General features: G+C 46.5%; 1 protein-coding gene across 1 annotated transcript in view; it reads right to left on the reverse strand.

The window, feature by feature from the left end:
* LOC147106714 (circularly permutated Ras protein 1) overlaps positions 1–16,988 on the reverse strand; it is a 131,277-nt gene that overhangs the window by 23,075 nt on the left and 91,214 nt on the right. The window contains exons 9-11 of the mRNA XM_086007771.1: positions 14,634–14,723; positions 12,637–12,788; positions 2,023–2,104 (exon numbers count right to left, since the gene is read on the reverse strand). Of these exons, the coding sequence (XP_085863897.1) occupies positions 2,023–2,104; positions 12,637–12,788; positions 14,634–14,723 (324 nt within the window). The remainder of the gene's footprint in view (positions 1–2,022; positions 2,105–12,636; positions 12,789–14,633; positions 14,724–16,988) is intronic.

The following is a 16,988-nucleotide window of genomic DNA, read 5'->3' on the forward strand; positions in this document are numbered from 1 at the left end:
ACAGATGATCCACACCGACAGGGAAATCCTCATTGCTGCCGCAGAATTGGGCTAATTGCCCACCAACTGCCCAGCAATTACAAACGATTACGTGCGGATGAACCTCTTAGCAGGGCCTGTTTGCGTCAGCGTAAGGGGGTACCTCAAAAGGCCCAAAGCATCGTGCGGCATGTTTGAACATTACTTAGCTCAAAGGTGAAACTGGAACATTACAACAGATGGAAGCATCTGAGCTCCATTTGAATAATTCAGCCGTGAGCTTCGGAGAATTGCGAAGAGCTTTTTTTGTTAGTTTATTTTAGTGTCTGTCATGTGTTTCCGTTCAATAAAGTTGGCAGAATAAGGATCAGTCTCGCCACATGGGGATTAGTAAAGCAGTTTATCAATTGTTTCAATTTTGTTACTTAAGGGACACTCAACGCACTGGCTCCCAGAGGGGAAGAGGAGACTCGCGCTTCCACTGAGTGAGAAATATACTTCGTTCTGAAGTTGTGCTGCTATTACCTATCGGGGGATGGGAAATCTGTAATACCAGCTGTATTTTAAATAATTATTGTATAAATGTTTATGCACCTTTAAATCCCAGAAGGCTCTAGTAATGAGGTTCTAAATGAAAGAGAGACCTTCTGTTTCCTGATTGAAACACTGGCCCATGTGATCCCAGGTACGCTTCCGCACACGCTGCGCCCCTGGGCCATTACGCTGCCGTCGAGTACGCAGCGTCAAACAGCAAGATCGCGAAGCAGGTCCCCATCAGGTAAGTGCGCATTTACTTGGATGCCGGTGGCGTACTCCCTAGGTACGCTGCCAACCGCAAAATCCTGCCCATTATAATTTTTCCTCGGTGTAAACTCAAGACTGCTTAAATTAGAACATTTTTTTGATCAGGTTAACGCTCCAGTTTTGTTAATGCCATGTCAGAGTGGAAAACTGGGTGGGGATGGCAGGGGGGTGGGGATGGCAGGGCATGCCAAGTCCTGATGCATTGATTGGCAACTTCAAGCCACACGGATTCCCAGCACTAGAACTGGAAATGGATTCTGATACTGACACACAGGACTCAATGTTAACCCAGAGTGGGTTTCGAGCAGGAAGGGGCCGGGATTAGTGCAAAAAGCATTTGCTGGCCTAAGTTTCAGGATGGTTTTTAACTCCCGAGCCTCATTTAAATCACACAGGTCCACTTCCCACCCATTCTGAGCAGGAAGAGGACACAAAGCGGCTGCCAGCAAGCGAAGATCAGGAAGACCTTGGTCGCTCACCGGCTTCCAGGTAAATGGCGGATGGGTTTCAGGGGGGAAGAGGGGGAGTCCTGGCCAGGGGAGGCCGTGGCTTTCCTCGTGGGGCCTATAGGAGCATTCCTGCTCCTCCTGGCCTCCCAAAAGACATTTTTTGACTTAGCTGGAGGGCATCTTTCTCCCCACCCCCCCGACAACCAGCTTCTTCCTGGCAGGAAAGCTGCAGTGGCTTTCCCCACTCAGGCTCCGGTTAAAATGCCATTGGGGACCTGTTGACATTATAGGACCCCAATTAGCATTTATACTCAAGACTCCCACTGAATCAAACCAGTGGTGTTGTAATCAGATCAGCTGGGACGGAGCAGGAAATGGAGCCATTCCATTTTAACCGCTCGCCCGCTCTATTCCTGCCCTGTGGGGAGAGTTAGAATTCCCTCTGAGCTCGGTTTCACCAATTCCACGCCCCATTGTCCAAACAGGAACAACATTCAGGCTAACTAATCAGTGGCGTCTGGGTGCCTGTGTATTTCCAATGTTGGATGTTGTAAACCAGCATTAAACAAACCTATAAAATCTAGAGTATTCATAAGATCACAAGTTAAATAATGTATTTCTTCTATTTTGTAAATTAGAGTCATAGAATCTTATAGCACAGAAGGATGCCATTCGGCCCATCGTGATTGTGTCAGCTCTTTGAAAGACCTATCCCATTAGTACTGTGCCCAAGCTCTTTCCCCATAGCCCTGGTTCCGATGGCTTTAATTATAAATGCTACGTGACTCACCTTTGACCCCGATCTCTTTGACGCTATCGACACCGATACGAGTGCAGCTGGTCCCAAGGCAGTTGCACCTCGTTCTCGCATTCTGTAGAGATAAATAAAAGATCATGCGTCAAAGTGAAGCACAATTCTGTCCTTGTCTGTGTTGAGTTACCTGAACTCAGCCTGGTGCAAGCACTAAAACTGTATTTGGCTCGGAAGAGCAAAAAGGAAAGGGCCAGCGTGCTCCTGCTCACCATCGAGAGACCACTGCTGGAAAGTGTCTGGACATTAGTTGAGGACAGGATCGGCATTGACTATGAATGCCCCACACAATCAAGCAGCCTGCAGATGCTTACTGTATTGGTAGCCTGTGCATTTAGAACTGGACCCCAGGAGGAGTCAGTGCCTTCAGCAGAGGAAAGGAAAAAGTTGAAAACAAACAAAAAAAAACCCAGTAACAAAGGAACTAGATCAGCCAGAGCATAAGAACGAAAGAAAAGTCAAGGACAAGAGCAGGCTGATCGGCTCACCAAAGTTCCAGCTCTAGCATCCGACAGTACTATGAATGTTCTGAACATCCATGCCTCTAGAATTCTGCCTGACAAATTATTCCAGATATTGATCAGCCTGTGTGTGAAGAAGCTCCTTCTGTATTGGTTATAAATGTACTTTTCTACTACTTTATAGAAACATAGAAGATAGGAGCAGGAGTAGGCCATTCGGCCCCTCGAGCCTGCTCCGCCATTCAATGCGATCATGGCTGATCATCCAATTTCAGTACCCGGTCCCTGCTTTCTCCCCATACCCCTTGATCCCTTTAGCCTTAAGAAATATATCCAACTCCTTTTTGAATATATTTAATGAACTGGCCTCCACTGCCTTCTGTGGTAGAGAGTTCTACAGGTTCACCACTCTCTGGGTGAAGAAATTCCTCCTCATTTCTGTCCTAAATGGCCTACCCTTTATCCTTAGACTGTGTCCCCTGGTTCTGGACTTCCCGACCATTGGGAACATCCTTCCTGCATCTAGTCTGTCCAGTCCTGTCAGAATTTTATAAGTTTCAATGAGTACAAGCCCAATCGACCCAATCTCTCCTCATACGTCATTCCTGCCATCCCAGGTATCAGCCTGGTGAATCTTCGCTGAACTCCTTCCATGGCAAGAACATCCTTCCTCAGATAAGGCGACCAAAACTGCACACAATACTCCAGATGTGGTCTCACCAAGGCCCTGTACAACTGCAGCAAGACATCCTTGTTCCTGTACTCAAACCCTCTCGCTACGAAGGCCAACATACCATTTGCCTTCTTAACCGCCTGCTGCACCTGCATGCTTACCTTCAGCGACTGGTGCACAAGGACACCCAGGTCTCATTGCACTTCCCCTTCTCCCAAACTATTGCCATTCAGATAATAATCTGCCTTCCTGTTTTTGCCACCAAAGTGGACAACCTCACATTTATCCACGTTATATTGCATCTGCCATGTTTCTGGCCAATCATCCAACATGTCCAAATCATCCTGGAGTTTCTCGACATCCTCCTCACAGCACACACGCCCACCCAGCTTTGTGTCGTCTGCAAATTTGGAGATATTACATCTAGTTCCCTTGTCTAGATCATTAATATATATTGTGAATAGCTGGGGTCCAAGGACCAAACCCTGCGGCACCCCACTAGTCACTGCCTGCCACTCGGAAAAGGACCCGTTTATTCCAACTCTTTGCTTTCTGTCTGCCAACCAGTTCTCTATCCAAGTCAATACCTTGCCCCCAATTACATGCTAATCTCTTACGCGGGACCTTATCGAAGGCCTTCTGAAAGTCCAGATACACCACATCCACTGGTTCTCCCTTATCTATTTTACCAGTTACATCCTCAAAATTTTTTCCAGTCAATTAGTCAATATAATGAATGAGCTCCGGCCCCAGCCGTGCTGCCTTTTTTTTAGCAGGGAGCAGAGGGAAATGGGCTTACAGCAGGAAAAAGAAAAGAAGGGTGGGATCAAGTCCTGAAAAAGGAGCCAAGTGATGAGGTGGTCTTTTCTCACTTGTATTTTCATGAACAAAATGAGTTTAGAGTGAGCTGCACCCAAACATCATAAATGGGTGGCTCCTTGAAACCATAGAAGATAGGAGCAGGAGTAAGCCATTCAACGAGATCATGGCTGATCATCCAAATTCAGTACCCTGTCCCTGCCTTCTCCCCATATCCCTTGGTCCCTTTAGCCTTAAGAAATATATCTAACTCCGTCTTGAATATATTTAATGAATTGGCCTCCACTGCCTTCTGTGGTAGAGAATTCCACAGGTTCACCACTCTCTGGGTGAAGAAATTCCTCCTCATCTCTGTCCTAAATGGCTTAGCCCTTATCCTTAGACTGTGACCCCTGGTTCTGGACTCCCCGGCCATCGGGAACATCCTTCCTGCATCTAGTCTATCTAGTCCTGTTAGAATTTTATAAGTTTTTCAATGAGATTCCCTCTCATTCTTCTAAACTCCAGCGAGTATAAGCCCAATCGACCCAATCTCTCCTCATATGTCATTCCTGCCATCCCAGGTATCAGTCTGGTGAATTTTCGCTGCACTCCCTCCATGGCAAGAACATCCTTCCTCAGATAAGGCAACCAAAACTGCACACAATACTCAAGGTGTGGTCTCACCAAGGCCCTGTACAACTGCAGCAAGACATCCTTGTTCCTGTACTCGAACCCTCTCGCTACGAAGGCCAACATACCATTTGCCTTCTTAACCGCCTGCTGCACCTGCATGCTTACCTTCAGCGACTGGTGCACAAGGACACCCAGGTCTCGTTGCACTTCCCCTTCTCCCAATCTATTGCCATTCAGATAATAATCTGCCTTCCTGTTTTTGCCACCAAAGTGGATAACCTCGCATTTATCCACATTGGGCAGAAGCATGGCAGATGCAGCATAATCACCCAACCTGTCCAAATCATACTGGAGTTTCTCTGCATCCTCCTCACAGCACACATGCCCACCCAGCTTTGTGTCATCTAGTTCCCTCGTCTAGATCATTTATATATATTGTGAATAGCTGGGGTCCTAGCACCGATCCCTGCGGTACCCCACTAGTCACTGCCTGCCACTCGGAAAAAGACCAGTTTATTCCAACTCTTTGCTTCCTGTCTGCCAACCAGTTCTTTATCCAAGTCAGTACCTTGCCCCCAATCCCATGTGCCTTAACTTAACAGACTAATCTCTTATGTGGGACCTTATCGAAAGCCTTCTGAAAGTCCAAATACACCACATCCACTGGTTCTCCCTTATCTATTTTACCAATTACATCCTCAAAAAATTCCAGTAGATTAGTCAAGCACGATTTACCTTTTGTAAATCCATGTCGACTTTGTCCGATCCTGTCAGTTTTCCAAGTGCTCTGTTATTACATCTTTTATAGTGGACTCTAGCATTTTCCCCACTACCAATGTCAGGCTTACCGGTCTATAATTCCCCGTTTTCTCTCTACTGTGGCGGAGCCACCAAGAGACACTGAACAATCTGTAATCATTCCTTTAACCACTCTGTAGTGCAGTTGTGGACTGCACCTTTAAGCTGTGTGTAGGTTCTTGTATTTCCACGTGATGACGTCATGACGCCGATCACGTGACCCCCAGTTGGCGCGGAAAACGTGATGACGTCATGACGTCGGTTTCCAGTATTTAAGGGCAGTCTGAGAAAGGCTGGAAACCTGAACAGACCTGCTGACCTCTGCTCTTGTAGTTATCAGTTAAAGTATTTTGTTTATTAAAGTTTAATTATTTCGTTTCACTGCGTTGGACTTCGTTATTCGGATAGGAACTTCCGTTCCTACATTGGTGGCCTCGAGCTCGTTGGACAACTTTCTTCGAGATATTCATAATGAACACGAATGCCGTTGCCCTTAAATTGCCGCAGTTCTGGGAACAGCAACTGTGGTGTATGTAACCTGTTCCACCTTAAGAGAACTACCTTAAGAGATGTACTACTTTCTCTTGGCTGCTGTATACTGTAATACCGGTGGTGACCACACCGGTATATAAGTGTTGTGTAGGGATTTGCTGGGCAGTTCAGCCCTGACCTCCGAATAGTAAAGACCTGTTAAAAGTTATCCTTGTAGTCTGTGTCCAGTGATTTATAATAAGCATAACTGGGACACACAGACTTAACAGCAACCAGAAGCATGGTTTTTCCAAGCAGAAGCCCAGTTTGCTATCCGGGACATTACAGCGGATTCAACCCGTTATTATTACGTGGTTTCCGCTCTGGACAGCACCACGGCTTCACGGGTCGTCAACATCCTGGGGAATCCACCGGCAGAGGGCAAGTATTCAGCTTTAAAAGATCATTTACTACAAGTGTATGGTCTAACTAAGTCAGAGCGTGCACGCAGACTTATCGCAATGCCGGGTCTTGGGGACTCAAAACCATCAGAATTGATGAGCTAAATGCTCACGCTTTTGGGTTCAGAGCCCCAATGTTTTTTATTTCGAGAGCTTTTCCTCTGCCAGCTACCCGAGCCAATTCAGGCAGTCTTGGCCAGTTCTACGATTACGGACTGTGCCGAGCTGGCTGCGGAGGCAGATAAGTCTTTTATGGTCATACAGCAGAGTTGCGCAGCTACGAGGCGTCTTTCCCCTACACGAGCAAAGTCCAGCCCTCCTCCATCAGGCTTGTGTATGTACCACGCCCGTTTTGGCGCCAAGGCTCGACGCTGCCGTCCACCCTGCAGTTGGGTTGAAAAAAAGTCTCCAGCAGACTCACAAACTTCGAAGAAGACAGGGGCTGACAAAAACACCCAGTTCACCATGGCAGTCGGTTCTGCAGGAAAACTCCTCTATGTTACTGATTCCGGAACAGGGCGACGATTCTTGTGTGATACTGGTTCTCAGTGCAGTATTTTGCCAGTCTCAAAGCTGGATCTACAATCCGGCGGTCACGGCCCTTCCCTTGAGGCAGCCAATGGTGCGGCCATTCGCACGTTCGGTAAACGGACAGTTAATTTAACTCTTGGAGGCCAACGTTTTGTATGGGAATTTATAACGGCTAAATTATCACAGGCCATCCTGGGGGCTGATTTTTTTTGTGCCTATGGTTTTCTGGTCAACGTCCAACATTGTCGACTCATTAATGCGTCTACCTTCCATGCGGTGCCTTGTCACCGCAGTACTGCTGTCTCCTGGTCGGTTGCCTGTGCGGTTCCATCGCAGGAAGGGTTTAGGCGCCTACTTGGCGAATTCCCGGGGCTCACCAGGCCTACATTCTCGGCAGCAGTTGCGAAGCACGGTGTGGTGCATTATATTACCACAACGGGATCGCCTGTTTACGCCCGGGCACGAAGATTGGAACCCGGAAAGCTTATAGCCGCAAAGGCAGAGTTTCGGATTATGGAGCGCCTTGGGATTATCCGACGCTCCGACAGTCCTTGGTCTTCCCCATTACACATTGTACCCAAACCAGGTGGCGGATGGAGGCCTTGTGGGGATTACAGACGCCTTAACGAAGCCACTATGCCGGATAGGTATCCAATACCGCATATACAGGATTTTTCGGCTCATTTGGCCGGCAAAACAATATTTTCCAAAGTAGATCTCGTCCGTGGATATCATCAAGTTCCTGTGTACCCTCAAGACATCCCCAAAACGGCGGTCATCACACCGTTTGGCCTTTTTGAGTTCCTTCGCATGCCGTTTGGATTGAAAAATGCAGCTCAGGCTTTTCAGCGACTTATGGACTCTGTGTTACGGGACCTTCCTTTCATTTTCATTTACTTGGATGATATTCTCATTGCTAGTAAAGATAAGGAAGAGCATATGGCTCATTTACGTACACTCTTTGCCCGTCTCAGCCAACATGGCCTCATTGGCAAAGGAGGAACTGACGCAAATCAATATCTCTAAGGATATGGTGTTAAGGAAGCTAAAGGGATTGAAGGTGGACAAATCCCCAGGGCCTGATAACATGCATCCTAGGGTACTGAAGGAGGTGGCCCTAGAGATAGCGGATGCACTAAGGATGATTTTTCAGAATTCATTAGACTCGGGAACAGTGCCCATGGATTGGAGGGTAGCTAACGTTACCCCACTATTCAAAAAGGGGGGTAGGGAAAAAGCAGGTAATTACAGACCTGTAAGCCTTACATCAGTTGTGGGCAAAATGCTGGAGTCCATCATTAAGGATGAAATAGCGGAGCACTTAGCAAATGGGGACAGGATAGGACAGAGTCAACATGGATTTACAAAGGGTAAATCGTGCTTGACTAATCTATTGGAATTTTTTGAGGGAGTAACTGGTAGAATAGATGGGGGAGAGCCAGTAGATGTGGTGTACCTGGACTTCCAAAAGGCCTTCGATAAGGTCCCACATAAAAGATTAGCATGGAAAATTGAGGCTCATGGGATAAAGGGGAAAGTATTGGCGTGGATAGGGAACTGGCTGTCAGATAGAAAACAGAGAGTTGGAATAAACGGCTCATTTTCTGAATGGCAGGCAGTAACAAGTGGGGTACCACAGGGATCTGTCCTGGGCCCCCAGCTGTTCACAATTTACATTAATGACCTGGATCAGGGAGTCGGATGCAGCATTTCCAAATTTGCAGACGACACTAAACTAGGAGGGGGGGTGGGCTCAGAGGAAGAGACCAGGAAGCTCCAGAGCGATTTGGACAGACTGGGCGATTGGGCGGATAAATGGCAGATGCACTATAATGTGGACAAGTGCGAAGTTATCCACCTTGGGTGCAGGAACGGGAGGGCAAATTATTATTTAAATGGCAATAGATTGGGAGAGGGGGAAGTACAGAGAGACCTGGGTGTTCTTGTACACCAGTCACTGAAGGCGAGCATGCAGGTGCAACAGGCGGTCAAGAAGGCAAACGGTATGCTGGCCTTCATAGCAAAAGGGTTAGAATACAGGAACAGGGATACCTTGCTGCAGCTGTACAGGGCACTGGTGAGACCACACCTCGAGTACTGTGTACAGTTTTGGTCGCCTCATCTGAGGAAGGATGTTCTTGCCATGGAGGGGGTGCAGCGGCGATTCACCAGGCTGATACCAGGAATGGCGGGAATGACCTATGAGGAGAGACTATGTAGTTTAGGGATGTACACACTGGAGTTTAGAAGATTGAGAGGGGACCTCATAGAAGTGTATAAAATTCTGACAGGTCTAGACAGACTGGATGCAGAAGGAATGTTTCCCTTGGCGGGTGAGAACAGAACTAGAGGACATAATTTAAGGATAAGGGCTAAACCATTTAGGACAGAGATGAGGGGGAATTTCTTCACTCAGAGAGTGGTGAACCTGTGGAACTCATTGCCACAGAGGGCAGTGTACGCCAGCTCATTAAATATATTTAAGAGGGAATTAGATATATTTCTACGGGCAAAAGGGGTTAAGGGTTACGGAGAGAAGGCGGGGACGGGATACTGAATTAAAGGATCAGCCATGATCTCATTGAATGGCGGAGCAGGCACGAAGGGCCGAATGGCCTACTCCTGCTCCTATCTTCTATGTATCTATGTATCTATGTATTATAAATCTAGCCAAATGCCAGTTTGGGTTAACCAGCATTGACTTTCTAGGGCATAGGATCACCTCAGAAGGCGCCGTCCCACTGGCCACTAAGGTAGAGGCAGTTATGGCATTCCCGCAGCCTCATATACTTAAATCTCTTCAGGAGTTCCTGGGGATGGTAAATTTTTATCACCGTTTTGTCCCCAAGGCAGCCCAATTAATGCAGCCGCTGTACGAAGCACTTAAAGGGAAGTCGGGTAAAGATGTTATCATTTGGACACCACAGATAGACCAAGCATTCCTGGACACCAAGGCGGCATTGGCAGATGCAACTATGCTTGCACACCCACTCCCGGGCGCGACCATCGCCCTTACTACCGACGCCTCCGATTACGCCATCGGGGCAGTGCAGGAACAATGGGTTGACGGGACTTGGCAGCCATTGGCCTTTTTTAGCCGCCAACTGCGTATAAATGAGCGAAAATATAGCACTTTTGATAGGGAGTTGCTGGCCTTGTTTTTGGCCATCCGGCATTTTCGTTTTCTTCTAGAAGGGTGCCCGTTTACTGCATTTGTGGACCATAAACCGCTCACTTTTGCAATGGCCAAAACGGCGGAGCCGTGGTCAGCCCGGCAACAGCGCCACCTTACATTTATATCGGAATTTACAACGGATTTGCGACATGTGTCTGGCAAAGATAATCTTGTGGCTGATTGCCTGTCGCGTGCCCCAGTCCAGACGATTCACCTGGGAATCGATTTACGTCGGGTTGGCAAAAGAACAGCTGGCGGATCCTGAAGTTCAGGCGTATCGGACCATGCCTTCTAGCTTGCAGGTAGCCGACGTTATGTTCCAATCAGCAGGAACCACGCTTTTGTGTGACATATCCATGGGAGTGCCCCGGCCCATTGTGCCAGTCGAATGGTGTAGGAAGATTTTTCAGGTTATACATGGCTTATCACACCCGGGGATGCGAGCTTCACAACGACTTATGTCCCGTAAGTTTGTTTGGAAGGGAATGCATTTAGACGTTCGGGACTGGACAAACAATTGCGTGGACTGTCAAAAATCAAAGGTTCATCGTCACGTGAAGGCTCCAATGGCCATCTTTCCAGTGCCTGAACGCCGGTTCGACCATGTACATGTGGACTTAGTGGGCCCCCTCCCCATTTCACGGGGTATTATGCATCTCCTGACAATAGTGGACCGTACTACCAGGTGGCCAGAGGCGATTCCCTTGGTTGCTACTACCACAGCGGACGTATCCAGGGCATTTATTTCGTCGTGGGTGGCCCGGTTTGGAGTGCCGTCTGATATCTCCTCTGACCGTGGTCCACAATTTACGTCAGAGTTGTGGAATGCAGTTGCACAGGGCTTGGGTACCAAGCTGCATCGTACCACCGCTTACCATCCGCAAGCAAAGGGCTTATGTGAAAGATTTCATCGGTCTTTAAAGGCGTCCCTCCGTGCCAGCTTGCGTGGTTCCAACTGGGTGGATAGACTCCCTTGGGTGATGCTAGGCCTCCGTACAGCCCCCAAAGATGACCTCCAGGCTTCATCGGTTGAGTTAGTCTACGGTCAAGCGCTTCGAGTACCAGGGGATTTTCTCCCTCCACATACAGAATCGTGGTCGCCTGCTCAGCAGCTTCTTCAGCATCAAGAGATGGCAAAGAATTTCCTGCCTATTCCAACCTCGCATCACAATCTACAGAAGCCTCATGTTCCGGCAGAACTTATGAGTTCCGATTATGTTTTTATTCGGCAGGATGCTCATAGAGAGACACTCAGACCACCTTATGATGGACCGTTTCGTGTTATTGCAGCGGGAGATAAATATTTTACGGTCGAAATGGGAGGTAAATCGGATACCATCTCCATCGACCGACTTAAACCAGCCCATCTGGATCGGAGTGAACCGGTGGTTGTTCCTCAGCCACCTCGCCGTGGTCGACCACCATTGGCTACTAGACCAATTATGCAGCAGTCTACTATTAAATTGCCTGCTTCGGCTTCATCCTCGTCTACACCTTCTGCTACGGTTTCCTCCACCCCAGATGTACCGCTTCAGACACAGCCAAATGTTGGCTCATCTTCTAACGATCCAGCGTCTGAAGTTCGCAGTCGTTCGAGCAGAATAGTTAAACCTCCTGCTGTCTGTTAAAGAGAATTCTGGGGGGGCGCCTGTGGCGGAGCCTGAACAATCTGTAATCATTCCTTTAACCACTCTGTAGTGCAGTTGTGGACTGCACCTTTTAAGCTGTGTGTAAGTTCTTGTATTTCCACGTGATGACGTCATGACGCTGATCACGTGACCCCCAGTTGGCGCGGAAAACGTGATGACATCATGACGTCGGTTTCCAGTATTTAAGGGCAGTTTGAGAAAGGCTGGAAACCTGAACAGACCTGCTGACCTCTGCTCTTGTAGTTATCAGCTAAAGTATTTTGTTTATTAAAGTTTAATTATTTTGTTTCACTGCGTTGGACTTCGTTATTCGGATACACTACCACCTTTTTTGAATAGTGGGGTAACATTAGCTACCCTCCAATCCATGGGAACTGTTCCAGAGTCTATCGAATTTTGGAAGATGACCAGCAATGCACCTACTATTTCTAGGGCCACTTCCTTAAATATCCTAGGATGTAGATTATCAGGCCCTGGGGATTTATCGGCCTTCAATCCCATCAATTTCCCTAACACCATTTCCTTAAACCACCTTGACCATTGTTTCATATTCAGTCCTGGTTGTGAGAGAATATATCAGTGTAACCGGGCCTTACAGGATGCCGTGCTCTCTTTTTATATTGCACAAACCAATTCCAACAAAACAGCAACTATGTTTTGTATCCTTTCAACAATTCAACCGAATCCGCACAGGGCACTGACGATGTGGCCACCTGCTCCACAAATGGAAGATGAGGGACGACCCGAAGTGTGACTGTGGCCATGAGTCCCCGATCATGGAACACATCACGTCAACCTGCCCACTAAGCTCTGTTGTGGGAGGCACCTCAGTTCTCCACTCAGCATCTCAGGAGGCCATTGAATGGATAGCCAAACTAAACATCCGGTTACAAGCTTTTCCCATCATACGAAAGTAGCAGTAGTATCCAACAGTCCTTACTCATGGACCCGGTAACTTAGTGCCTGAAGGCTCTCTGCAATGCATCGTGGGACAGGATACTCGCTCCCCCTTGTCTTTAGGTAGTCTGAATCCAATAGCTGATAATCACTCAGTCTTGAGGGCACACGCGTACCATCCCCATAGATTGTTACCTGGAAAGAGAAAGGCAATGTAAACCTAGTCGGGCCTGGAGCTTTGGCTTGGTTCCGTTGGTTTTTCCGGCGCAATTCGCCCAAAATCGCCGCAACTGACACGAAAGATCGCGGAATTTTAAGCGCAAATTAGGTTCAGTGCAACTCGAGTTTCCGCAATCTATTGCGCGAGTTTAAAAAACATCGTGCTAGAAGCAGGCCCTGTCCACAAAACTGGCCACGCCCCCAGGGGGAATTAATCACCATTGGGAGTTTCTAATTGTGTTTGTTTGTGGGCCTTCGAGGAGGCTCCAAAAAAATTAAGCTGGAACTTTTGAGCACAAGGACACTAATCGGAACTTTTTAAATGCTTCAGAAAATATATATATTTTTAAACTTACTAAGAAACTGACTCTGTACCCCACTATAACTAGCAAATGGCTCTGTACTGCTTTTAAAAAGTTTATTTTCAGTAATCTAAAAATTGGGTTACTCAGGTGGTGGGTTGACTGTGATTAAAAATTCTTATTTTTTGTGATAAACCAATTTTCAGCTGTGTTAATCAAACTGCACCAAGATACCGCTCTTAAATAGATCACAGAATATTTTTAAAGCAAATTTTTTTTTAAAATTATGTTTTAAAACGCTGCCCAATTGCATTGGTTCATGGTTTGAGTTTGGTGATATGCAAGAGTTTGAGTGGAAACTCAGGGGGAGGGGGTGGGGGGGGGGGGGGAGGGGGGGTTGGTGGGGAAAGCACTTTTCAAAACAGGCACAATTTTTGGCGCAATTTGCACCCGTTTCGCCGATTGTGCCCAAAGCAGAAACTCTGCCCTCAAGTGTTTAGTTATTAAGTCTGAGTTGGAATTAGACACCAGAAAGAAATGATTCAGCCTTGACTTGAAACTTCACCTGCCTGCAACTTTCTCATTAAAATGCTAATCTGAGTCACATGTATTATTTACTTTCCATTTAACGGTACAACCCATAATTGCACCTACTGATCTTTGGGAAGCAATGTCAACCAAAGTGATGATTGCTGAGGACAGGGGAAACGAGGTCAGGCACTGGGCTTTCAAACTGGGAGCTCCCAGACTGGAGGGAAGAAAGGCTAATCAGTTTGCTGGCTGTAGGAATCCTATGCGAAACGACTTCATACAAACCTGCCTCTGTTTAGGCATTAATTGACAATCTTACTCAGAGAGACTATGGGATGGCTGCTGTGGAAAATGGAAGAATGTCACACTGGTGCTGTAGGTGGCGCTCTTCTGAGGTTGTGGCTGGGGGGCATTGTTGGAGCAAGCAGAGGGCACCTCATCCTGCACCTAACTGCTCCGTTCCTGACTGCTGGTTGCTGACATTGGGTGACTGAAACGGGAAACTGTTCCATTCCCCAACACTAAAATCCCACATCTTGAAACAGAAAATTCTCAAAAATCTTTTTAAAAACAGGCAGATGTCAGTGTGTTTTGAATTAAATGTTGACACGTGTAATGAGGAGAAGGAACACAATCCTCAAATATCAAATACATCATCATCTAGCAATGTCTTACAAATATCCTGGACTTCGTAATTCTTTGCCACTATTAATAGCTTTGTTAGCACATATCACAAGCCCACCTACCCATCGCTCAGAGCTGCCCATCAAGCATACTGCCCCTCCAGTATATTCAGCTATCCTGTACATTTACTCATCTAACAGACCCACCCATCTTGTATATGCATCTCTCCCATACACCTACCTATCTGGCATACCCCCTCATCTAGTAAACTCTGATATCAAGTATGCCTATCCATTAATCTAATGTGCCCACATACCCACCCATCCACTGTACCATCCACATTATTTCCTAAATGGCACCATACCTCATCATTAAATGTAACCAAGGCAACTCGCTTCTGAGGACAGGTCTGAGTCATGTGATTCAAAGATCTCAAGATGGCTTCTTGAACACTCTGTAGCGAAGAAGAAGTATGGTTAGTTTAACCAATGATGCACAACAGTTTCTACACAAGACCATGCCCAATTACAGGCTCTGTATCATCAATGGGGTGGTACAATGAGGAATGATCAACATTATAAAGTATGTTAACTGCCCCAGGAAGAGTTCTCCATTGTGTTTGTTGCACGCTGCAGGGTGAATTATTCCCCCAGCTTTTGTTTTATTTGTAATGAAGCTCAGACCATGTGCACGGTGATGTAAGTCTTCATTGCAAGATTGATGACATCACTGCATGGGCCGTGTTTCTAAACATCACTTATTACAGTAAAAACTTTAACAACTATTGTTCTATAAATTGAAGTAGGGACTGAGCTGATTAAATATTCCAAGGAATACAGTGGTCCCTGTGATCTGGGAACGTGGGAATGTTGTCTGTAGTGGGCAGCAGACCAGGTTTGAATAATGAAGGAATGAGGATGGGGATCAATATTCTAGAGTTTTTCTTGATTTATTTTGAGAATTGAGTATTTCTACAGAACGTTCCTTCAGGAGATTAAGCGGTAGATGATAAGGTAGATTGTATATGGTTTTCTAAACAAATGGGGGGTAATTTCAACTTTGGGTGATACTGTAAAATAGGTGATATCAAATTGGCCATTCACGCTACACCTCGCTCGATCTTCCCTTCCATTGACTTCAATGGGAAGGAAAATCAAGCATGGGATTTGATGGGTGGCTATTTCAATATCGCCTGCTTTACACTATCGCCCAAAGTTAAAATTACCTTCATGGACTCGATGAGCTGAATAGTGATTTATTTGGGGCCTGTAGGTAAACACTGGCCTGAATAGTGAATCCAATCCTGCCAACGACAACAAAGATGGTGGACAGACTCTGGCCTGGCCTGGCTCATCTATTGTTCTCCTTCCTCCCCTGCCTGGGTTCTATGCATAGACCCAACTGAAGTCAGGACCTCACTATGTGGGGACTCGTGGCTATGAATGTGTGTACCCACTACTATTGGGTGCCTCTATTTAGTTTTAAATGTCAAAAGAAGCCACGTGTGTCATAGATCTCTGAAAGGTTTCCCTGATACCAAAGACTATAAGGGCGGCACTGGGAGAATGGAGCATAAAAGGAATTTACACAACTTGGGTGTGTTTCTCTTTGTTTTCTAATTTTCTCTCCTCTTCTCCTGAAAGCTCTGATTTATGGTAGGGAACAGTTTCGCTGTTGCCAGCAGCCCTTCTGTAACATGTGAGTTTGGACAGTGAGTGTCAATGGGATTTTTCATCATGGGAGGAATTATTACTGAGCCTTATTGTGTCATTAACCAAAATCCACTCATGCACTTTCCAACAGGATAGAAATAACAGCAAGTTTCATCCAATAGGGAATTCAGAAGAAACTTCTTTACCCAAAGAGTGGTGAGAATGTGGAACCCGCTACCACAGGGAATGGTTGAAGCAAATAGTATAGATGCATTTAAGGGGAGGCTAGACAAGCATAAGCATATGAGGGAAAAGGGAATAGAGGGTTATGATAGATTTAGATGAGGAAAGATGGGAGGAGGCTCGTGTGGAGCATAAACGCCGGCATAGACTGGTTGGGCCGAATGGCCTGTTTCTGTGCCGTATATCCTATGTAATTCTATGTAAGTACCCTAAATGATTTGTCCCTTGTCCCACCAATTGGCTGAGATCAGACAATGCAGTACAGAGCAGGGATTAATTCTGGGATCTTCCTAGTTTATGTGGCGCAGTACCACACCACAAAGTGCATCTACTCACAGAGCTATCGGGGAAGTCATTCAGGTTGTTCTTTCATTAAAACCAAAACCCAGAAAACTCCTTACTGTTCTATTTCTGCAATTAAAATGACAGCTTAGCACTCAAAAGTATAAACAAATCCCTTAGCTGTCCCATGGCATAATAATTTGTTTCTGCAGTCTAAGGTTTCTGTGGTTTTCAAAACTGTCAGCAACAATTTTGTATCACCAGTGCAGCCAAAAGATGTCATTTCCAAATACGTCAGTAAGTGAGGTGAAACTTACAATTTTCCTCCGCTTTGTGTTTCACTTTCAGCACCATTTCTTTCAAATAGTTCCTGAAGGTGAGACACCAGGTCTCAAATTTCAGTGGACCAGCACATTCCCACTGCTCGTTGGCGTGGAAGACACAGGAGAGAGGTCAGGGCCCAGATACGACAGGTCCTAGCTGTCTCTGCGGGGCCTAGTTTGGGCCGGATCCTCCACCCTGAATAAGGGTTACCTGTGACA

The sequence above is a fragment of the Somniosus microcephalus genome, chromosome 15 (genome assembly GCF_052327205.1).
Source record: "Somniosus microcephalus isolate GS21.2 chromosome 15, FLI_Smic_1.0, whole genome shotgun sequence".
Taxonomy (NCBI): Eukaryota; Metazoa; Chordata; class Chondrichthyes; order Squaliformes; family Somniosidae; genus Somniosus; species Somniosus microcephalus.